Source organism: Lissotriton vulgaris, chromosome 6 (genome assembly GCF_964263255.1).
Source record: "Lissotriton vulgaris chromosome 6, aLisVul1.2, whole genome shotgun sequence".
Lineage (NCBI taxonomy): Eukaryota > Metazoa > Chordata > Amphibia > Caudata > Salamandridae > Lissotriton > Lissotriton vulgaris.
This window is the reverse complement of record NC_141694.1, coordinates 847,962,359-847,987,693: the sequence shown is the minus strand read 5'-3', so window position 1 is coordinate 847,987,693 and position 25,335 is coordinate 847,962,359. Positions and strand designations below refer to the sequence as shown.

Genomic DNA, 25,335 nt, shown 5'->3' with positions numbered 1-25,335 from the left:
GTATCATAGCAATCTAGCATACTCCTACCATGCAAACCCTAACCTACGTGTCCAAGGTGTAAATGTATGGTCTGCCAAGAAACCCCTTTCTGTATGATCGAACCCCTTTATCTGGTGGGTAAGAGAGTAGGACCCGGTCTTTTTCATGATATGGACACACCTCACAGAGATGTCTGTCAGCTGGTGGACGAAAGCTTCAGCATGCATGGACTCCTCGAATTCAGCAGAAGTGTCTCCTCTGATTATACTTGGGAAACAAAAGGTTATATATAGAAAAAGGTATCCTTTCCTTTGGTCATGATTTTAATCAGGCTGCCATTGTTTGTATTCCACAGATAGCTGTGTCGCCATATGGATGTAATAACAAACACATTTGTACACGTATGTGAGAGCCATGTACACAATGCCAAGGCAGTGTGGTAGTGTTCTCACGAAGATCTCTGTGGTAGCAAGGTCAGTGTTTCTAAGAAACTAACCCAAGTGTCACAAATGCAAATGTGTGTCAAAAGTCAATGTGACAAATTGAGGCAACTGTAGGAAAGAACCGTGTACATGTAAAATGACTCGATTTCCTACCAGGCCGAGCTCAGGCACACAACAGCAGATGAGCCGCACTGTGATCTCCCAGGTCCGCTACCTTGCACAGTTTGGACACCTGTAAAGGTCATATGCCCTGTGTGCTGCGTCCTGTAAAAACTGCTTGCTTTTACAATTCCCTGCCCTCCCCAAAATGTTCTTCTGGCCTAGCACCTCTCATATCCTGCGGACACGGTTTTGCCTGTGTGGCATACACCCTACGTGGTTTCTGCAAAATGAGCTCCATCCATAAGATCAGCTGGATTCTGCACTTCACCCAAACAGAATTCGCGACAGGGAGAAATACAGAGACAGTTCTCTTAGCTGCTACAGAAGAGTTGGGACCATTTTAGATATGGGTGGCACTGCACCTCTGATCTTACTTGATCTCAGTGCTGCATTCAACACAGTATTTCACCCAAAATTGATCAAAATGTTTTTTGAAGGGGGCATTGGAGGCATAGCCCTGAAATAGCTTACTTCCTTACTTTACAAGCGTGCTTTTGAAGTACTAGAAGATAAGCAATCTGACACCTTTGCCCTCAAGTGTGGAGTACCACAGGGTTCGACCCTTAGCCCCATCCTTTTTATTCTATATGTTGTTCCGCTAGCAGAGATGATAAACTCTTATGGTATTTTGTCAATATCATACTCTGACGATACTCAATTGATCGTTAGTTTATCCGATCAAACAGAAAATACCTCACCTCTCCTTAATTTCTGTCTTATACATTTAATGAACTGGATGGCGACTAGTACCCTAAAGCTGAACGGTGATAAGACCGAGGTGATGGTTGTGGGCAACAATCCTTCAAGGTGGATAGAAATAAATTGGCCAGCTGTACTGGGGAACCAGCCTACCCCCAAAACAGAGGTAAAAAGTTTGAGTTTGGCTGGATGAGGGATTGACAATGGAAGTCCAAGTGAAGCAAAGAGCAACTACTTGTTTCAACCTGCTTTGTACCCTAAGAAAACTTTTAAAATGGCTTCCAGACTCAACATGCAGACTGGTGGTTCAAGGCCTTGTAATCTCTCAATAGCACTATGGAAACTCCTTATATCTTGGAAGCCCTCAGACAGTCTTGAAAGGACTACAGATTCTACAAAATGACGCAGCACATATTATTATTATAAAACATACCCAAACACCAGTCCGGAAGGCCAGCATTGATAGCCCTGCATTGACTTCCCATAAACAAGAGAGTCCAATTTAAAGTTGTATGTCTTGTACACAAAGCAATTCATAAAAAAGGCTCTAAATTGATTCAGAACCGCATTACCTCTTACAAGCCAGTGAGATTACTGTGCTCTGCAAATCAGCTACTGCTCACGGTCCCCAGAATTAAGAGAGTCAGAGCCGGAGGTCGATCTTTTGCTTATAGCGATCTGAGGCTCTGGAACTCTACCGTTGCATATGAGACAAATTGAATCAGAACTCCAATAAGGATACCACTCAAGACTAGACTGAATAGTGTCAGCAGGACAGAGATTATAGTCCCTTTGTTTGCCTCCTTATCGTTGCTCCACTCAAGCATGGCTGCTACCAATGCTGACGGCCTACCGCGTGGCTCTGCCTGCGTGGCAGCCACCGCAGCTAGACACTCCAGTTCTCTCTCATGTCTGCCTGTCCCTCTATCCACCTTGACTCCTGAAACTGAAGGTTGTCCCCACCCTTGTTCTTTTCCTGCAGCTTGAGAATCCCAGTTCCACCCCACCTGCATCGCCCATGTGTCCCCTCTTCACCAGAGTCCCCACAAGCACCATGGCCAAATAATGCTGTGCCATAGCCCATCCCCTCCTCAAGCTGCTGCAAGGAGCCAAAGACCCCTCTTCACCATGGCCGAACTGAGGAAGCCCATATGAAAGGAGCTCTTCTACCTCTCCCCCACCAAACTCAAGGTACTAAGGAACGTCAATGCCCCCAGTCTGCACTGCCTCTCCCCAGCTCCAAATGTGCCTAGCAATTCTAGCCTGCTGACTGGCAGGAGCCCCTCCACCTACCCTCCCACCTGCGTCACACTGGCAGACTTCTGCCTATTACCACGGCCAATGGGGCCTTCATTTCCTGCTTGTCAGTGGCTCGAGTGCGGCCTCCTCCCCCTACCCAGGAAATTCCTCAACATTGCTGCTTATTACCCGCGGCCACTCCCTCAAGGCCGCGGGTACTGCATGTTGCGTGGTGTAATGTTGCCTAATACACTGCAACAAAAACTGCGATTGGCCTACACACACCAAATGTCACCAAATTTCACTGACTGATAAAGGGATGTCACTGTGTACACTTACCAACAAAATGGTGGGTGGTAGCCCAAAATGGAGCACTATAATTACCATGGGCTACACCCTTTACCGGATGTAGCCCAAACCAGCTCAGTCATGTAGACTGCGCCTGGTTCCCCCAATACTCCTGGGGAACAGACCTGTCTCTTGTACCCCAAAGTCCTATTCCCCACGGTAGCGCAAAAATCAAATGTCTCAGCACCTCGACTGTCCTATTATGTGGAGCCTGCTATCCAGCTGCCAACACCAAAGGCTCATTACAGTTAAAGGAGTGAGCTGCATTGCAACTCAAACACCATAAAGCTGAGCTGTCACCCTCCTTCGGGGCTTAGGTCACACTGGCGTTAGACACCTGTGTTAACAGTATGGATATGTTCCCTGCTCAAGGAAGATTTCAGTGGGTTAGTCTTGAAAGGGAGATTTCCTGTGTGGTGACAGCACTTGAGCCACATATTAGCCTGCCACTGTGCAAAGCGTAGAAGGCAACCGGGAATACTAAAGTGTGCTGCGCCGGGAGACCAAGAAGAGATGTCATCATTTTGCCTCCATGACTTTCATTGAAAGGATGCAACACGTGCTAAACCAATCCGGACGTGGAACGTTTCTCTGTGCATTACCGAGTCTATCTTTTTTGTTCTGTACGGGGGTCACTTCTATAAATAAGTGAGTTCTTAGGATGCCAGCGATTAGCAGCTGCAAATTGCTGCAAAATGCTTTAAAATAGCTTTTTCGAGGGTATGGCGAACACTCCATCACGCAGCTTTCTGGTCTGCCTGGAATGCATGGAAGTCTTTGCAATACACCTGCTTTTTGATAACGTAGACAGTGCAGCGTCTTATCTGACTCTGTACTCTCAATCTATGATCGCTTCAGGGCCTGCAGTCAGGCAAATATATTGCATAGAAGTGTGAGCTTAGAAGGCGTTTTGCATCTGTACAACAAACCAAGTCCCTCTGACTTCTAAATGGAGGCAGGGGCAATTTTCTAAAATGGGCACGTTTTCTTTTGATGGAGGGGTGTGGCGGAGAGGGCCTGTTTTTATCAATGTGTGTTTTTTTCAAATCCAATATTGTATTTGCTCCGCTGAGGGGTGTGAAGTAACCGAAACTTCATCTCGTAAGCTGGTGAAGGACCAGTTATTGCAGTGAAAGTAATCTTTTTTTTACGGTTCTCCTCTCTAGTTTAATACCGTCTATGCCACTTGCTTGTGCTCTACAATAACAGTTCTTTCTATTCTTATTTTCTCTAAAGAAACACCAAGTTCTTGACTTTGTCTTGAACTATAATAAAAATGTTTAAAAAAACAATCATAGGGCATATAGAGAATGACTGTGTGCATACATAGAGATCGATAATCACTCGGTCTAGATACAATACACAAAAGGAAAAACATATGAAAGATAACCTTAGGCTGCAGTGCATTTGGGTACATTTGTGTCCAACCGCAAGTTCCCCTCCCTCACCCCCTACTCACTCACTCTCACTGTCCAATGCCAGGGGGACGGGGGGGGGGTTGACTTTGTTTTTGTGTAGACCGCAACCAACATGAGTATCGTTTTAGATAAAACAGCGACAAATCAGGCATAAAGCATGTGGGATATATTGCAATGGAAAACAGTGATCCGTCAAAGTGGTTTAATTAAATCTCAGCCATTGGCAATTTCTATGTACTTATTTCCAGCGCATAATTTGTTGGCTCGTCTGTGCCATTGCAGACATGGTCCAGCCATTCTTAAAGCGGTCTTTGATCCTCCACTACAGTGACAGTCCAGCCTAGATTGGCAGATCACCCCCTCTGGAATGTAATACCAAAACACCTAGACTTCAGCAGCTTCTAGTGGAAGTTCTGATTTAAACCCTGCAGATGGAATCAGGAGTTAAAGCAGTGTCTCACTCTTAATACACAAAATGCGTCATGCACACTCAGACGCGCAGTCAGATCCTTCAGTCATTGCTTTACATGCATAGAACCGGGCTGGTCATGCTTCAAATTGCATTTGTGGAACACCGATATGGAGTGGCTGTGCACAGGAGGAAACAGTCCTGAAAATGATGGAAATTGCTACCTTGATCAACCATGAAGCTCTTGACGTGTGCAGGGTGTTTTTTTGTGTTGCTCACACTGGTAACAAAATAGCCTTGAGCCTGGTTACTTTTAGGTACTGGATAATATGTATGGTATATCATTGTTTTATTTAATGGCTTCCTCTTTTTTTTTGTCCACAGTGTTAAATATTTTGGGCCCTTTTCATATAGGTAGATTTATACTCGTAGATTTACTCTCATGTAAACTCACTACTGCACCTACTAGTACCAAAATGTTTTTCTTATTCACCATTTCCCAGTGTAAATGTACTGCTAGGTGCAGACTTGCATGTCTCCACCTCTGTAAAACTGGGGGTGGAGCCTGCAAGAACAAGATTTGCAAGTGTAAAGTTACTACTAGTAACTTTACACACATAATCAGAATTATACATAAGTATTAATGTAGTTTGTTTACCATTTAAAATTATTACAAAAATTCCATCACTCATTTATATATTTAATTATTTATTACAGTTTTTGTACAAACCTATGTTTCATTTTAGTTTAGTTTTTTAAATTAAAAGTTTAATCATAATTTAAAAAAATACTTGTTTTCTTTAATTTAATGTAAATACCTTTAAAATTAATATATGGTGTGTTCTTTAACGTACCTGCATCTAGATTTTTTTCTTAGGACTACGATGTCTGATCTCACGGCCTTCCCATGCATGTTTACCGCCTGCCATATTACAATGGCGGGCAGATGGTTGGTGGTCGGAAAGACCGACCACCACACATATGACGGGCTCCTTGAGCCCATCGGTGCAGTGCGTTGGAGGCAGTCATTATCCCTACAATAGTGAAAATGGATGTTGTTTTTAGAGATCGAATGATAAATTATTGTTGTCTCAATAAACAAATGTGAAAGTGGTTTCTTCTTCCAAAAAATCTTTATTGATCATCCTTTTCTTAAAATCGCAGCAAACGTGCAGTAGCCAATGCGTTTCGTTCAGCAGAACCGGACGCCACGCTGGAACTCTATCGGAGCAATTGTACTCCAAAATCTCTAAAAACAACATCCATTTTTACTATTCATATAATGAGGAATATAGAAGACGACAACATGTATATTGAGCCCTAAAGATGTCCCTGGTGGACGAAACGCGTTGGCTACTGCACGTTATTGTGTTTTTAAGTGTTTTTGAGACAACAATAATTTATCATTCGAAATTGTGCACTATGTATTGAAGACTTATGATGTGCTATAACTGAACTTGAAATTGAGTGCTGAACCACTGCTGTTTGTTTATTTTGCGCAGTAAATCCCTTTCAGAGGTGTAGAAGGATCGCACCTCTGGTTTGTTGCACCAGTGAATTTCATTTCACTGTCTCTATTCTGTGCTGACGAGTGCAAGACTTGTGTGCCTTTCTCCTTCTCCTGTGTTGGATAGCTTGTGGAAACAGAATTGAAAGAACTGCTTTCTGATTGGCATTTTAAAGGTCTCAGTTATTGGATACATCAAGTGTTCATATTCAGAGAAGGTCGAACAGAAGAGCGGTGGATGTAACCCATCTGCAAAAGAAAGCATCTTAACATAACTTACCCACATGGTGAGCGAGACAAAGAGATCCCAGTGGATGGCCTCTTTTGCCTTGATGGAGCTCCTGTGATGTGGTGATTGGGGCCCTTACAAACCCAGCTAAAGAATGGAATACGTTGTTGCACTTCTCAAAAGTTGAAGAAGGCACAACAGTATGCCATCTCCCTGATATGAGTGGCAGATTTTTACATCAATCCCGGTTGAAGTAAGTGTATTCAGATAGCTGAGTAAGTGGGTTACAGGATAGACTGATGGTACCGCAACAAATAGACATGCCAGACCAATCTAACCAATATTTTTAAATTTCCAGTTAAAGCGAGTCAACCAAATTATTAGGAGTGGTGTGAACTGCTGCCATTTGTGGACATGCTTGAATATGGTTCTACGCATCAGAGGCATTTACAAATGAACATCCTTGGTATGCGAGCCAGAAGTGATGCATCTAGGATGGTGTTGGTAAATAACATCATGACATATTTATATTGTAATAACTCTAAAAAATAATTGTGGCCAGAATTATTGCTTTTCTTCCTTAAATAAATTCTGGCACCATGTGTTGAACAACGAGTTTTAGAGTAAAACGGAATGTGCAAACCTCAGAATTTTTAGTGGCTTACCAGACCTAGTTCCTGATTCTTCTAACAGTATGAATTTGCCTCTTCCACTTCTCATCTCCGTTGCCCCCACATGGCGTCAAGCATCTTCAAATCTCAGCTAAAACACCTCCCTTTAAACATTCTGCTCCCTGGGGCATCCTTTCTGGTTTCTGTTAGAGATCCTGCTATGCTTTCAGGGGTTGCCTCCATTCTCTCTTTTTTTTCGCTAGCTGAATTTAAATGATGTACACACTGATACCTGGGAAATATAGGAGTGGAGGTTATATGGGGATTATTCCAGGTACTTGATTTTATAGTGGCTAATAATTGTAGATTCCATCTTTCGGTACTGCAGTGAAAATGTCAGATTCCATATTATTGTGTACTACATCCTAAAGAGCAGGAGCAATCGCTGCTTATTGCCTCACATTCAGAGGAATCCAATTAAACCCATACTCACGAGGCCTATTTAATGGGCTTTTATATCCTGCACCATTTTAACTCCTTGTTCTCTGGTCCAGTTAATTACATTTATTTATAAATTCTACACATCAACAAATAGCAAGGCACAAAGAGTATCTACGCACATCTAGTTATATATATATATATATATATATATATATATATATATACACACTTAAAAACCATAGGTTTCAGGCCTTATATAGTTAGGAATTAGCATTTAAAAAACCATTGAAATTGCTCCTGTATAGTTAGTTGTACTAACTATATTTCGCGCACCCGCAATCCACTGCTGATGTCACATATTACATCATTCATGACATGGTCAGTGACATCACTGATGACATCTCAAATGACATCACTGAAGACATCACTGAGGACATCTCATTTGACATCACTGATGACATCATCCAGTGACTGTGTCTTTCTGTAAAGTTTAAATATGTTTTACATATTGAAGAATGAGTGGATGTAGAAGTGTCTGGATGAAGGATTTAGTAGGTGCGTGACTGACTGTATGTGTGAGTGATTAAATGTGTCTAACTAAATGCATGGGTTAGTGACTAAACTGTCTGAATGTGTGCATCAGTATGTCTGTTGTGTAAGCTGCTGCATGTGTTGATCAGTAGCTATATGAGTGGCTATATGGGTTATTGATTGGTTGCCCAAGTATTTGAATGGGAGACTGAGTGTGTGTGTGGTCGGGTGGGAGGTGTGTGACTCTGTGCATAGATGTGTGAGCAGTTGATTCACTAGGTGTATGAGTTCAAGAGTGCATGTGGGAACAGCTATATGGGCGGTTGGCTGTGCGTATGGGTGTGTTGGTGAGTGAATGGATATCTCAGTGCTACATGTGCAAGTAAGTACATATGTAAAACAGTGCATGTGAGAGTTGGCATATATAAATGACTATACATGAGAGCCAGTGAATGTGCTAGTGGCTATATGGATTATTGTGTACTTGTAACAGTGATTGTATAAGAGAGTAAGTATGTGTTAGTATATGTTTGAATAAGTAAGGTGTGTGTATACCTGTATAGTTGAGGAAATGGAAGTGTGATTGATTCTTTGCATGACTGACTAGGTGTGTGAGTAACTCCATGGATGAGTGGCAGTGTGTGAGTGTCTGTATAGGTGTATGAGTGCATATGATAGTGTTGTATTAATGAGTGACTGTATGTATGAGTGATTCTATGGGTGAATGAGTGAATGTGTGTGTAGACCTAGGAATCAGTGAGTGCGTATGTAGTAACTGGTATTGGTGTGTCAAAGGTTTCAAGAATGGTAGTCTGTATTTAACACTGGGTGTATCAAAGGTTATATTAGAGTGTGAGGAGGTGCATTGTATTATCACATGAATGATATCATCAGTGATGTAATCAGTGATGTCAAATGAGATGTCATTAGTGATGTCATCAGTGATGTCACTGACCGTGTCATGAATGATGTAATATGTGACATCATCAGCAGTGGATTGCGGGTGCTCGAAATATAGTTAGTACAGCTAACTATACAGGAGCAATTTCAATGGTTTTTTAAATGCTAATTCCTAACTATATAAGGCCTGAAACCTATGGTTTTTTAAGTGAATTTGCAAGGTTTTTAAAATGCTAATTCCTAACTATATAAGGCCTGAAACCTATGGTTTTTTAAGTGAATTTGCAATTTTTTTTTAAATGCTAATTCCTAACTATATAAGTCCTGAAACCTATGGTTTTTAAGTGAATTTGCAAGGTTTTTTAAATGCTAATTCCTAACTATATAAGACTTGAAACCTATGGTTTTTTCAGTGAATTTGCAAGGTTTTTTAAATGCTAATTTCTAACTATATCTGATGTGAAACCTATATATTTTTTTAATAAATTTCAAAGGTTTTGTAAATGCTAATTCTATTAGCGGATAACGTTTATATATGTTATTATCCTTCTGGGACCACCTGAGCAGCCATCTTGTTTCTCAGGAGAAGTGAGGCACAAGAGAGCACAAAACAAGAGTGGAAAACGCAAAAAGGGGGCAGGGTTGAGACCCCCTGACCCCCTAGCCCTTCTCAGGGGGTCCCAGAAGGACCACCAAGTGCAAAAAAATGTTTCTTTTTTTTTTAAATCGCGGGGTACGTGCACGGTACGCGTACCCTACATGTACGGTGCGCGTACCCCGCGATTTCTTTTTTTTAAATTTTTTATTTTTGCCCTTGGGGGTCCTTTTGGGACCCCCTGAGAAGGGCTAGAGGGTTGGGGGGGGGTCTCTACACTGCCCCCTTTTCGTGTTTTCCACTCTTGTTTTGGGCTCTCTTGTGCCTCAGTTCTCCTGAAAAACAAGATGGTGGCCAACACTTCTTGGTTTGGACAGTTTGGAATGTTGACAGTCTACTGCCAGCCAATCAGAAACTCGCTCGCGCACGTAAGGGTGCGCGTACGGTACGCGTACCGTACGGTGCGCGCATATAGATATATAATTTTATCAAATTCAATTTTCTCAACAACTACTGGAGGGATTTTCACCAAATATAGAAAAGGCACTACTGCATACCTGTCCCTACCATTTTGCCAAGGTTGGTGTAATTCCGTTCAGCCGTTCGGGCTGTAGCCGTGTCTAAAGGTCCCTATGGAAATTAACATGGGGAAAACATGTTTTGGGACCCCCCTTTCGGCCCCCGCTTGACGAATCCCCCCCGAAACTTTCAGGGAAGGAGTGGAGCGGAGCTACCAAAATTCTGGAAAATTACACACAGATTCCTCAATCGGCGCCAAAGTTATTCCCAATAGAATGTTGAGCGTATATAGATATATAATTTGCTCAAATTCATTTTCTCAACAACTACTGGAGGGATTTTCACCAAATATAGAAAAGGCACTACTGCATACCTGTCCCTACCATTTTGCCAAGTTTGGTGTAATTCCGTTCAGCCATTCGGGCTGTAGCCGTGTCTAAAGGTCCCATAGAAAATGCCATTTGAAAAATTTCAAATTCAATTTTCTCAAGAACTACTGGAGGGATTTACACCAAACATACAAAAGGCACTGCTGCATACCAGTCCCTACCATTTTGCCAAATCTGGTATAATTCCGTTCAGCCGTTCGAGCTGTAGCCTTGTCAGAATGTCCCTATGGAAATTAACATGGGGAAAACACGTTTTGGGACCCCCCTTTTTTCTCGGCCCCCGCTTGACGAATCCCCCCGAAACTTTCAGGGAAGGAGCGGAGCGCAGCAAGGCAAATTTAAGGAAAAGTACAGGCAGATCCTTCAATCGGCGCCAAAGTTATTCCCAATAGAATGTTCGGAATTTCCTATGGTAACTAGGTCCTAACTATATATACCTACTGGCGACCGCCAGTAGGTAATATATATCTCAATTCGAATCTTGACCTTTCAATCCGAGTCAAGCAACACACGAACTCTGATTGAAAGGTCAAGATTCAAATTGATGTATAGGCTCGCAACCTACACGCGAACCGCCTTCGTCTAGAGGCTTAAGTAGCGCGGAGCTCGGCGGCTGCTGGGTTAATTGAATATATATATATATATATATATATATATATATCAATTTCTCCTTCCCTCGCGGTTGAAGAACCAAAGACACAACGGAGCTTATATATTCTCCAAAGTTGTCTGTGCTTGAAGGACGCCACTCCACCAGGATACGTTTACAGAACCTTTCTTTGCAGCTAAGAGCTTTTCAGACAGAGTTTATTCAAGACGCCCTGGCGGGTTTCGAGGCAGCATGCCCCTTAATCATAGAGCAAAGCAGTTAGTGTGCGGCTGCGCATTACAACCCTTTAAATCCCACTCTGCATTCTGCTCCCACATGGGTATTGCAACAACATGCTGGGAGTTGTAGTGCATTACGATCCCTCCAGTGGGTGATTACATGCCCTTGGTGGCTTGCCAGGCACCAACCTTAATTGTTACTTGTTCAATCTTCTTCTATGTGGGAGCGGCATGCAGAGTGGGATTTAAAGGGTCACCGAGCAATTGGACCACTCTCCCTCTCTTCTATCTCAGATTAACGTCTTTGCATCAGTGATGCTCAATGTTGCCACTTCTCCAGCCTCATTGGTTCATGCTGGACTATGACAATTCACTTTATTGGGCCTACTTGATTAACCGCCTGCTATTAATCCAGAATGTAGCTACACGACTGCTACTTGGCCTTCTACCCTCTGTTCCCACATCTGGCTTTTTGTTCAGACTCCAGTGCCTGCTGAACTTGCCACATAACAACGAACAGCCAAGGCTCCAGCTTTTTTGGAAGCTATTCTCAGCCTTTAGTCCATCAGTGGCACTGAGATCAACAAAATCCAGATTCTTAACGGTCCTCAAGATTAGGAGTACTTGCTTTAGCGTATGATCCTTTTCTTTTTTGACCATCACACGTTGGAACTCTTTTCCCTTGTGTTCAATGGAAACATCTGGTCACTTGACATTCAGGAAGATTCGAAAGATTTGACTCTTAATGCACATTTTAAACATGGCTGGATTGGGCATTGTGCCACTCTGGCATTTTCCCGGTAGGCTGCAGGACAGAGGGCTGCATTAAAAGCAGGACGTGCTGCCATGATCTAGTCACGCCCCAAATCCCATTCTGGTGTCAGACTCGTGCAGTGTGGGGTTGGTTTCAACATTTTGGCAATGCTGATTTTGGTTTCCAGTACGGCCTTGGTTCTCTGCCATATAATTAGCTCCAGATACTTTGTGGCAGTGGATTCTTTAGTACCAGGTCTTCTGACCAGACAATTGCGTGCTTTATAAATAATTGAAATAAATAAATACTAAATGTTTATACTTTTATTAGGACACTTGCTCCAAGTAAGAGGTTATTTTGGGGAATATTTAATTTTAGTCCTATATTTCAGAGCAAACCATGCATCTGTCGTGGAACCTGGATAAATCAGTAAATTGAAGGGGCTTCTCTGTGGAAATATTAAATTGAAACCAATGGTTTTCCGACCTTTAATCATTGTGCAAATTCATAAGTAAAATCGTATTAACGGAAGAGACGATAAATAACTCCGTTCTTAGTGAAAGGAAACATGCTTATGGTGTTTCAATACAACATTAGAACATTGGAATGTCGGGAGCTCCATTGCAGACAATGAGGTGCTCCCTGCTTCTACGGGCCGGTAAAGGCCCGCAGAGAAACATTCAAATGTTCTACAAAGGCTTCTCGAAGCTCGAGGCGATTTATATCCCCTCGAGCTTCGAGAACCCTTTGTTTAATTTGTTAGAACATTCTGCCCTTTAGTGGTAGAGTGTTCTAATAGCCTTCGTAGCAGGGCTATACCGGCAATTAAAGTCCCTCTGTCTCGTTAAAGTCCCTCGCCTTCGGCTCGGGCCTTTAACGATTCAGCGGGCCTTTAATAGCCGGTATAGCCCGTTACGGCGGGCTATAAGGCTATAATATAGTTGCATTTCTAACCTCTTCAGTACAAAACCTTAAAGGTGAAAACATTGTATGCACTTTAAATGTATATTCACTACCTTTAAAAAAAATGTAGAATACGTACTATAAATATAAAAACCATGTCATGCAGTGCTTGAAATGGACAAGTAGAAAAGCAGTTACCCTACACTATAATACCTCTTTGCTTCTGAGAAGTGCTGCTACTTTCCAGTTAGAAGTATTGCACCAATACTGAGTAGTTCAGGTACCCCCCTCAGAATAAAAAAAGTGCAGGTACCCATTTAAATAATAGTGTGGTATTCTGAGGCAGTTTTTTTTAATTGGATGCCTTTCCTCTCTAGCTTCCTGCTTTCTTCAGCTAGGATTTGCGTGGTACATTTCCTCTGCCCATCCCTCCCTCCTTTCGTAGCATGACAGCTTTATTAGAAACTCTTACTGCGTTCCTTCAGATGTTTACATGCCCGCATGCTATATAGCTTTCTTTACTCAGGAAAATGTGCAAACAAGGCATGCCAAGCCTTCTTCAGAGCAAGGGCTTTCAGTGTGCGTGCTCTCACTTGCTTCTAGCTAGCGGCAGCATACAGTTAGTTAGTCTAGACTCCAGCCTCTATTCGATTTTTCAAAACAGACAGTGTAACTTGAGCCAGACACCCAATCAAATAACAAGAAGTGTCAAAGCCCGTAGGTTTGGTGCATGCTCTCGAACGGTGACATTAGCAATAAAAATTTCTGCTGCAGTGCAAAACAGTAATAAAAAGGATGGGATTGTGTAAGCAGTACATTCATGAGACAAAGATTTTAAATGTAAATTACAGTGTACTTTTCAGATGTAAAATAGGGCCAGATGTAGGTAAAAGCAGTTTAGCAAGTCCTCAATAGCGATTTTTAGGGAATCGCTATTAAGGACTCGCAAAATGCCATGTAGGTAGGAATCGCAATTATTTTTGCGATTCCTACACATTCCTTATTTGCGACTCGCAAATTGCTAGTAGCAAATAAGGAATGGCTTCCCATTCATTCCTATGGGCCAAGAGGCCCATAGGAATGCATGAGAATTGCGCGCGCAATTTTCCAGTACCCAGTAGCTACTCGCAAATTGCACGCACAATTTCAAGGGTCCAAGGGTTCCTAAAGGACACCCTGTTGCACCCCTGAATTGTGCATGTGGGCGCATGTGGCGCACATACATGCCCAAAGGGCATGTATGTGTGCCACATGGCACTTTGAAAAAAGCATAAAAGTGCTTTTTTAAAGGAAATCGCAACTTACCACCAACTTGAAGTTGGTGGTAATTTGCGATTCCGTAAGGCATTATCGCAATTTGCGAGGTCTACTAGCATAGCAGTTAGGGAATCTCAAATTGCGATTCTGTAAATGCTTGCGCAAAATGAGGTTCTTATTTGGCAAGGAAAACATGACTTAAGGCACGGGTACTCATAGTACGGCCCGCGGGCCACTGGCGGCCCGGCAAGCCTTCCCTGGCGGCCCGCGGACCTTTCAGTACCCGTGTTTTACAGAAACATTTCTAAAGAGTGTCTTCAACCGGAGCGCGACTCCGAGAGACTGCTGCTCTGTGGGGGCCGGGTGATTCGTTTCCGTAGTCAGAGTGGAGCTGCAGGGGCCTACGAAGAGGTGAAATACTACAAAGCCCCATTAACATGCAAATGTTCTTTTAAAGACCCGTGAAGTTGACGGGTGCGGCTGTGTGTGTGCCCTGAAGCTGTCTCACCCAGGGCACACACACAGTCGCACCCGTCAACTTCACAGGCAGGGTGAGATGACAGGGCAGAATGCTCTAAATTAAATACAGAGAAACAGAAAGGCAATAATTTGAATGTTGGCGCACATGGCCGATAGAAATACTTATTGACATCTCTACTACTAGATTTCCGATATTGATTCAGCCAATCAAAGCTTTGAAATCTTCTATTAACTACTTTGGCATATTTTCCATGTGTAGTGTGAAGCTGAGGTATGATGCACAAAATAGGGTCAGTGGACAAGATTGTTCTCGGATGAGGGTGAGGTCAAAATAACAGGTGCGAATAGCTTAACTGAGCACAGCTTGGCTGGTGCTACGTGGCGCGAATTGCCCTTCCCCTCGTTAGGGGCCTTCAGTTCAGGGTAACTTCAGGCAGGCAATTAACAGTAGAACATGCCCTCACCAGAATGCAACGACGATGGGTAAAAGATTTAATTGTCGGTGCCAGGGTGAGCAGACTTGATATAACCTCATCCAAGGAGGGAGGGAGACAGAGGAAGAGGGAGGGAAAGGGAAGGGAGGGAGAGTGTGACCAAGAAATGGAGACCAAGAAAGGGAGACAGACAGAAGGAGGGAGACAGACAGAGGGAGGGAGGGCGACAGAGGGAGGGAGGGCGACAGAGGAAGGGAGGGCGACAGAGGAAGGGAGGGCGACAGAGGAAGGGAGGGCGACAGAGGAAGGGAGGGCGACAGAGGAAGGGAGGGCGACAGAGGAAGGGAGGGCGACAGAGGAAGGGAGGGCGACAGAGGAAGGGAGGGCGACAGAGGGACGGAGACAGAGGGACGGAGACAGAGGGACGGAGACAGAGGGACGGAGACAGAGGGACGGAGACAGAGGGACGGAGACAGAGGGACGGAGACAGAGGGACGGAGACAGAGGGACGGAGACAGAGGGACGGAGACAGAGGGACGGAGACAGAGGGACGGAGACAGAGGGACGGAGACAGAGGGACGGAGACAGAGGGACGGAGACAAAGGGAGGGTGATGGAGTGAGGGAGGTGGAGTGAGGGAGGGAGGGAAGGGAGTGAGGGAGGCAGAGGCAAGGAGGCAGAAGTGAGGGACTGAGGGAAGGGGAGTGAGGGAAGAGGAAGTGAGGGAGTGAGGGAAGGGGAGTGAGGGAAGAGGAAGTGAGGGAGTGAGGGAAGGGGAGTGAGGGGAGTGGGGGAAGGGAGTGATGGAGGCAGAGGGAGGGAGGCAGAAGTGAGGGAGTGAGGGAAGGGGAGTGAGGGAGTGAGGGAAGGCAGTGAGGGAGGCAGAGGGAGGGAGGCAGAGGGAGGGAGGCAGAAGTGAGGGAAGGGAAGTGAGGGAAGCGGAAGTGAGGGAGGAAGGGGAGTGAGGGTAGGGGAGTGAGGGAAGGGGAGTAGGGGAGTGAGGGAAGGGGAGTAGGGGAGTGAGGGAGGGAGGGAGTGAGGGAGGAAGGGAGTGAGTGAGGGAGGCGGGGAGGGAAGCAGCAGTGCGGGGGTGAGGGAAGGGGAGTGAGGGGGCAGAGGGAGGGAGGCAGAAGTGAGGGAATGAGGGAAGGGGAGTGAGGGAAGGGGAGTGATGGAGTGAGAGAAGCGGAAGTGAGGGAGTAAGGGAAGGGGAGTGAGGGAGGCAGAGGGAGTGAGGGAGGCGGGGAGGGAAGCAGCAGTGAGGGAAGGGGAGTGAGGGAGTGAGGGAAGCGGAAGTGAGGGAGGGAGTAAGGGAAGGGGAGTGAGGGAGGCAGAGGGAGTGAGGGAGGCAGGAAGGGAAGCGGCAGTGAAGGAGTGAGTGAGGGAAGGGGAGTGAGGGAAGGGGAGTGAGGGAGTACGGGAAGGGGAGTGGGGGTGAGGGAAGGGAAGTGAGGGAAGGGGAGTGAAGGAAGGAAGGGGATAGGGGAGGGAGAAAGGGAAGAGGGTGAGGGACAGAGAGGGGGAAGGGGAGTGAAGGTGAGGGAAGGGGAGTGAAGGTGAGGGAAGGGGAGTGAGGGAGAAGGAAGGGGAGTGAGGGAGAGGGGAGGAGAGAGGGAAGGAGAGAGGGAAGGAGAGGGAGGGTGAGGGAAGGAGAGGGAGGGTGAGGGAGGGTGAGGGAAGGAGAGAGAGGGAGTGAGACAGTCAGAGGGTGAGTGAGGCAGAGGGAGAGGGATGGAGGGAGTGAGATAGTCAGAGAGAGGGTGAGTGAGGCAGAGGGAGAGGGATGGAGGGAGAGAGAGAGAGAGAGATAGAGGGAGAGAGAGAGAGAGATAGAGGGAGGGAGAGAGAGAGAGATAGAGGGAGGGAGACAGAGAGAGGGAGGGAGACAGAGAGAGAGAGAGGGAGGGAGACAGATCGATAGATAGATAGATAGATAGATAGATAGATAGATAGATAGATAGATAGATAGATAGATAGATAGATAGATAGAGGGAGGGAGGGAGACAGAGAGAGAGAGAGAGAGAGACAGAGATGTGTCTATGTGGGTCTTGTGGCTCAGTGGACGAAGACGTCAGCTGCAGGGACCTGTGTTCAACCTCATAGTCAGTTTTTTTTGTTACTCTAGGCCCGCCCACACCCCCACTGACCCCGCCCCCACCGGTGCGGCCCTCGGACACAAACCACACTGTAAATTTGGCCCCCAAGAGAAAGTTTGTGAGTACCCATGACTTAAGGCCTACCTATGTAGCCCGACTGCTGCAGTTTAGACCTGCATTCCAATCTGTCAAATTAACCCTTTTGACAAGAAAACACCTTCCTCACCCCTGAGTAGGCATTGGAACCCACAAGGTAAGGTGCATTGTATTTAAAAGCGAGACATGTAAAAATGTGTTATGTCCTTGCCAGTGACAAGCCCTAAATGCTATTTTCACTGTAAACGGCTATAGGTTTCCTATGAGGAAAATAGAGTAAATAATTAATTATTAACTCTAATATTGGGGGGTTGGGACAAGCTATAGAGGCATGGTTCAACTACTGTTTTTAATATTAATTCAAATCCAAATCAACTGTGAAGTTAGAGTTTTAATACATATTTACAAAAGGTAACTTCTAGAATGTTGCCTTTTCCCTGCCTTGAGCTCATGGAGGCTATTTTGCATTACCTTGACAGAAGCTGCTCTGCCAGTGTTTGACCCTGGTGAGGTGTGAAAACAGCTCCCTGAGCAGGAGAATGGCTTATTCCTGGTGAAAGGATGAGTTGGGTGTGGGGCAGTGATCCTTATCAGTTCAGGAAGATCAACTGTGGCGGTACCAGGAACTTTATTAACATGAAAGGGACAGAATGGAAGCCTGTTGATTCTTAGTTTAGGTGAAGTGGAAAAATAAGGAAGAGGGAAACATTTGCTCGTTTGGCTCTGGGTAGTCAATTGGGCACCAACCCAGGAGAGGGGGAGTTGGTCCAGAACCTTGCGGTGTAGCTTAGGTGGAGAAGACTGCTCATTTCCCTGAGTACAACCATGCCTGGCACACAAGCATCCTCCAAGAGCAGAAAGCCTGTTCCATAATAAATACAATTACAACCTTGGATTCCCTATAGAAAAGTGCATTCTGGGCCAGTGTACTGTAGAACATACAGGATGCACTACAAAAATGGCCAGGAGTGCTTACATTGGATAGGGAGTGTCCAGAGGTCAACCCCACTCACTGGCTACTGAGCTGTGCAAAAGTGGACATCACCACTGTCTCTGTATAACACTTTTTGGACCTATGGAAAAACAGGAGAAGTACTGCACCTGCTGTTTAAGACTTGTGAGAAGAGCTGGACCTGCTCCCGCTTGTGCCCAAATTTAAGAAGTTGATTCCAGAGGTCAGCTGGCTGATCTTTGTGTAGTTATAGGGACACAGTAGCTGCAAGAGCCCTTTTTCCTGAAGTGCCCACATGACCAGATTTAGAAATCATTTTCGACTTCTGGAGGACCGGGGCCAACTACCCAGGTCAATTCACCCAAGGGGCAATCTTACTAGGCAAGAAAATCAAGTTAGGCATGCTCTGAACATTTTGCTGCCCGAAAAATATGTTCAGTGGACCCTCATGGCAAGCCGCTCTGACTTTCGTGCATCATTACCAGGTACAGCCTGCCGCCTTGCTCTGCTGAAAGATTCTTTATTTCATAAAAAGAGATGAAGTCTGAACAAAGATCTTAACCGGTGAAGGGGCAAAAAGTATCTGGTTATGAAATTTAACTTTTCCTTCTCTGAGCTTTTTCTGCCACAACCAAAGGCTTCAGTGGGACCTCGTCCACCAGCTATCCAGCTTTGAGAGGACTTTTTCAGGTGCAGCATGCAATCTTGCCGCGCTGGATGATTTCTACATTCGAAATCCGGGCCCGCCATCTTGGGTGAGGAACCCGAGCATCTTGCTAAGCCCCTCCCACCCCGAGGCCCAGCTACTACAAAAGACACTAATCATTCCACCACTCCCCACTGATTAAGAGTGAGTGTGGTGTATGTTGTGGTCCTGAGGCGGAAGCCGGGACAGTGCTGTTACTCTGCTTAAATCTTTAAATTCTTGACGCTGATCTGAATAGCAGGACTTTGTTTTTTAAAAATCGCGCACTTCGGAAAGCCTTTCTTTTAAAATTGCACTTTGTGAAATATAGGCAATTATTGTACTTTACTCACGATTTAGGTCGCCGCTGAGTCAGAGCGGACCTCGCCCCCCCTCGAGAATTGTCAGAGCCTCCTGCTCTCCCGAGGCATTCGAAATCCGGGCCCGCCATCTTGGGTGAGGAACCCGAGCATCTTGCTAAGCCCCTCCCACCCCGAGGCCCAGCTACTACTAAATGCTTCCCACTCCCAGGAGGCGCAGCGGATGGGCGCAGCGGCGGCGCCGGCGGGGCGCCGAAGGCGCGCCAAAGGCAAGCCCGTCTGCGCCCGTCCGCGCCTGACCGGGACCAGGGGCCACCGCCGCTGCTCAAAATACGTTCTTACGTTATTCCTCCAAAGCCTTACATCAACTACGGGGGCACACTAACTATCTCTGTCTCTCATCATGGGACCCCATCTGCCAACATTATAATTGTCCACATTGTAGGTTCCTAGGCTACCCTTCCATACATCCCCCATCTTTTAGCATGTTTCTGCTTAACTGCAGATCTCTCCCCAAACATGCCACTGAACTATCCCTGCTGATCTCGGACAAAAATCCTGATGCCATATTCCTCACGGAAACCTGGCTTAAAACCGACTCCGACCCTGAAGTCATTCAAGCTCTCCCCGCTGATTACCACATACTCCGAGCTGATCGCGACTTAGGAAAAGGAGGCGGCATAGCTATCATATACAAAAATCGCTTCACCTGCCGCTCCTCCCAAACCAACCTACCCAGCTGCGAACACCTCACCTTTTCACTAGACTTCTCCCCCACTTGCACGTTCTCGGGAACTCTCATTTACCGTCCACCTGGCACTCCGACTAATTTCATAAACCAGCTTGCCCCTGAGGTAGCCAATGCTATTTGCTCCTCACCCAACTACACCATATTAGGTGACTTAAATGTGCACCTGGACGCCCCCTCGGATTCGGCAGCCACCGAACTGCGTAACAACCTACTAGCATTAGATCTCTCCCAGCTAGTACTGCAACCCACCCATGAAAAAGGTCATCTTCTTGATCCTATCTTCAGTAATTGCACTCATCTTACAGTTAGCCCACCCATTACCCTTCCCTGGACTGACCATTTTTTGATCCCATTCTCCTGGTCACCATTAGGATCCCGCCCCTCACCTCCCTCTGCCTCAAGAAGAGACCGCAAATGGTCACAGCTCGACACCAACCTGTGGACCTCCACATTGGAATCCTCTGTCCCACAAAATAACCCCGATCCGACTGTCAGCAATGATGCCTTCAACAACTGGATCACCACCTCTCTTGACCTCATTATCCCATTCAAGGATATTCAACCTAAACAGAGACCCAAAAATTCCCCTTGGTACACAGAGGACCTACGCCTTCTCAAAAGACAATGCAAGAGACTGGAACGGAAATGGCGCCTTGACTATTCCCATACCAGCAAAACTGAATATCGGGCATCTATAAAATCCTACAAAACCAATATACAAAAAGCTCAATCCACTTACTTCGAAAACAAAATTAATGAAGCAGCATCCAAACCCAAGGAGATCTACAAGATCGCTAAAAACTTGCTCAAACTCCCTGACAAACCACCAGATCCTCAGACCGCTCAAATTCGCTGCAATGAACAGGCTGACTATTTTCACAATAAAATAGCCACAATCTATTCTTCTTTCACCCTATCCCCTCACCCCTGCCCCGAACAGCAGTGCGCTGGACCCACCCCCTCTATCCTCCTGGAAGCCTTCCCACCTCTGGAGCCTATCAGCCTGGAAACTATTATACTTCAGGTAAAATCTGGCTCCCCCAGTGACCCAGCTCCAGCACGTTTTTTAAGAACAATTACGCCCACCATTCTTCCAACCATCCAGAATGTGATCAACAACTCCCTCGCATCAGGGCTTGTTCCCCCTAAGTGGAAACAAGCTACAGTTAAGGCCCTCCTGAAGAAACCAAACCTAGATCAGATGAACCCGGGAAACTACCGTCCAATCTCTCTGCTACCGTGGATAACTAAGCTCGCAGAAAAACATGTAAATCAATGTCTCATTGAATTCCTGGAAGCAAACTGCTCCCTGGATACCTCGCAGACAGGGTTCCGGCCTATGCACGGAACTGAAACTGCATTATTAGCAGTAACAGAAGGAGCTAGAAAGATTGTGGACGAGGGTGGCACTGGAGCCATTATCTTATTGGACCTCAGTGCCGCCTTCGACACTGTAAATCATGACATCCTATGTCACAGAATGTCAGAGCTAGGGATAACCTCCACTGCTGCAGCCTGGCTCCATTCCTTCCTTTCTGACCGCTCCTTTAGAGTCTGCGAGGGCAATAACGTCTCATCCAGTAAACCTCTCAGTTGTGGGGTTCCTCAGGGCTCATCCCTGAGCCCCACACTGTTTAACATTTACATGCTCCCCCTTGCAGAAATCATACGCCCCTTCGGCGTGCAAGTCGTGTCCTACGCCGACGACACGCAACTGGTGGTGACCTTGACCCATCCTTCCTCTCACTCCAATGATCTCAGAGGCTGCATGGAGGCAGTATGCACCTGGATGAGTCAGTCTTACCTAAAGCTCAACGGCGACAAAACTGAGCTAATGGTGCTAGGCAACTCCCCCCAAAAATCTATTGACTCTCTGTGGCCACCAGCACTAGGCCCAGTCCCCCCAGCCAGGGATACCATCAAGAGCCTGGGCATCTGGCTGGATAGTGCATTAACTTTCGGCCACCAGGCAACCAAACTAGCAGCCACCTGCATGAGCATTATGAGGCTCATTCGAAAAATCTTACCACTTCTCCCTTTCAAGGCCAGACAGATCATGGTCCAGGGTCTTATCCTGTCCCGACTGGATTTTGGTAATGCCCTATACCTAGGTTCTCCTGAATCCACCTTGAAAAAACTGCAGGTTATCCAAAACTGTGCTGCCCGCACTCTCCTGCGCATTCCCCGCCGGCAATCAGTGAAAAATGAATTAAGAACACTTCACTGGCTGCCAGTAAAAGATAGAGTCAACTTTAAAAGCCTGTGCATCGCTCACCGTGCCTACTGAAGGAAAGGAGCAATCCTCAACCACACACTGATCACCCCCTACCTTCCCAATAGGCAGCTAAGGTCGACCCATGCCTTCCAAGTCGTTATGCCCAGATACAAAAAAGAAAGAAGTGGAGGCAGAATGTTCTCTACTAACGCGGCAAGGCTGTGGAACTCTCTTCCACTTTCGATCCGTTCAGAACCAAACATCCTGCCCTTTCGAAGAAAATTAAAGACCTTTTTCCTCAGCAGATAATTCCCGACTTGCCCCACACTCCTGTATTCAGTTACTTCGTGCTAGGACGCCTGCGGGTAGCTATCGCGCTCTACAAAAACCTATTCCATTCCATTCCATTTCAGACACTAGGTCAGAAGGAAAAATCTTTGTCTGGGACAAACCTATGTGGTGTATCCGGCCTTCTCTCCATCGTGGTCAGCCTCAAATGGCTCCCAGGTCGCGTTCCTGCACTAATAGTACCTATAATTGGTGCTTTATGTTTTCTTGAAGCTTTTCCTCTCAAATCTTCAAACATCCACACCTTCCGTTCCTGTTATTCTGTTTTGTCAGTTTGATGTCATTTTGTTTAGTAAATTTTACTCTATTTTTATAATTTGGGGTGTGATTTTTAATTTGATGTATTTTTGACTTTTTTTGGTACATCTAAATGATTTATATATTTTCTTTAAGTTAAGCCGGTCTGCTCTGTGCCATAGATACCAAGGGTTGAGGTCTGGTTAAATTATTGAACCTTTGCCTAAACCTGAAAGATTAGTGATTTTATTACTTGTGGTGAACTACCACACACCTCAATTAATAATTAACGTTCTAACACACAGGTACTCGGGGCCTGCTAGTAATTGCCAGTTTAAAGTATTGACTGGAGCAATCCCATTAAAGAAATTGCAATGCTGCAGCGAAACAACCTGTTCTCTCACCCAGATGAGCCTGAGAAGTGCGTGCTTATTTCACATGCTCCCACCTGGCTTTGGTGCTCTTTCTTACCTTTAAGTGGGGGGAAAATAAGCACATTTGTAGGCATGCACATTTGAAGTGTTCAGTTTGTTATCGTGCACTTTCCACATTTGTTGATAATGTAAACATTGGATAACAGAAAATAATAATCAAGGCATTAAAGCAATAGTTTCCTTTTTTATAATTGTGCTCTATTTTTCCTCAGATGACTCCAGTGGAGAAAAGCCAGTGCTGAGCAACCCATCTGTGTGCCATGCCCCAGGAGGGGAGTACTTTGTGGAGGGAGAGACGTGGAATATTGACACCTGCACCCAGTGCACCTGCCACAGTGCCCGAGTCCTCTGCGAGACTGAGGTCTGCCCGCCCCTATTGTGCCAGAACCCCACCCGTACGCAGGACTCCTGCTGTCCGCAGTGTTCAGGTGAGCAGCGCCTACTCTTCTTTAACAGAAACCTTGAAACACCCTCTATGAGATGGTTCCTTTGTAGTTTGTATAATTATTGTCCTCTTTGAAACATATCACATTGGTGGGCATGCAAAGGGGTTGTTTTCCTTCAGCATCATGAAGATGCGTAATTGTTTTCATTTCTATTGTAAATTAAATGATCCCTTTCAGACCGTCCTTCTGCCTGTCTTATAGAAGTGCTAGGGTTACATTTGAAACGTAGATGGTTCATCATTCTCCAACTACTCCTGCCCATGTGTCTTTGAAGGAGGGACCACCTTGGATACAGTTCCTTCTGCATCCAAGGCAGTGTTGTCTTAAGATTTCGAAGGGCCAAGGCAAAAAATATATTGGGGCCCCTGTTCTGAACAGACTAGATTTTTTTTATACTCACTTTCTGCTAATTGGAGCCCCATTATTCCATAAAGTATGGAATCCTATGTTCAAGTTTGTTGTAGAGAAAAAATTTACTTTCCCAGGGGCCCCTTGTAAGTTAGGGGCCCTGGGCAGTTTCCCACTTTGTCCATGTCTTAAAACTTCTCAAATTGTCATTCTTGATTTCATTTTTGCATATCTGTTGTGGGGAGGGGTGAGCACTAGCAAACAGCGTTACCTGTAATCTGGGTTCTACAGATCTCTCTTCCTTTGAAGTTAGTTCATGCTCTTTGATATATGCTTATGGTGCCTGGACTAGCATAAATCACACAAATGTCTCTGGAGTGGGGCCCTATTGTTCGGTAATCCTTGCAGCAGATGATGAAATACCTGATCTGGCCAATGGGGAGTTTGGACAGCCTCAGAAGTGGGAAGCTTGAGGGAAAAGAAAAGATAATTCTAGCAGACTCATATTAAATGATGGGCAACCCCAATACCTACTGGACATTCGGTAATAAGCAAACTGACCTAATCCAGCAGATAACTTGTCAGTATATTAAGGGCTTTAAGTGGGCCTGGTAAAAGCAAGTGCCGAGACGTCCCTATCGGGCTCTCCATTTTTACCCTTAGGGTAAAAAAAACACATTAACTGCAATAGTGCAACCTGCCACTGCCTTTGATGTAACTTAAGAGATCTCGTTTTTCAGTTTTATATAGGGCACCTAGGCGCACTTAACACGAGCACCAGTTAAATTAGTCAAGAGCATATTAATTTTTTGAATCACAGGACGTCTGGCTCGAACTTGTATTCTCAGCTCGAAGGTGGGCTGCTCTAGCCTTACGCCAGAACTTCTCCCATAAGACCAAATAGTATTTTCATTATTATATGCAACGAAGTGATAGTTGTTGCTTATTTATCTTATGCAACTTACAACCATTGACAAAGCCAATAGCCCTGGCTTGGTGTAGGTGTAATGTTACTTGTTGTGTTATATATTTGGACGAATGGACAGAAGTAACAAATGCCCACATGCATCAAAGTAAATTGCATTTGCAAACGGTGCAAATCGCAATTTTCGGCCGCTTGCGAATCCCATTTACAAAATTGGGATGCATCATGTTTTTCGCAATTTTAGAAATCGCAATCCCGTTGTGATTTCTAAAATTGCGATTGCATTTAAGAAATCGCAATTTGAGATTTCTTAAATGCAATGCATGAACATTTTAAATGTGCGAATTCGCAAATAGGGAGAGGTAATTTACCATGAAGTTGACCTTCATGGTAATTTGTGAAAACTT

General features: G+C 45.2%; 1 protein-coding gene across 1 annotated transcript in view; it reads left to right on the top strand.

The window, feature by feature from the left end:
- Positions 1-25,335, top strand: part of CRIM1 (cysteine rich transmembrane BMP regulator 1) — an 891,430-nt gene that overhangs the window by 771,031 nt on the left and 95,064 nt on the right. The window contains exon 12 of the mRNA XM_086926868.1: positions 23,422-23,637. Coding sequence (XP_086782994.1) covers positions 23,422-23,637 — 216 coding nt within the window. The remainder of the gene's footprint in view (positions 1-23,421; positions 23,638-25,335) is intronic.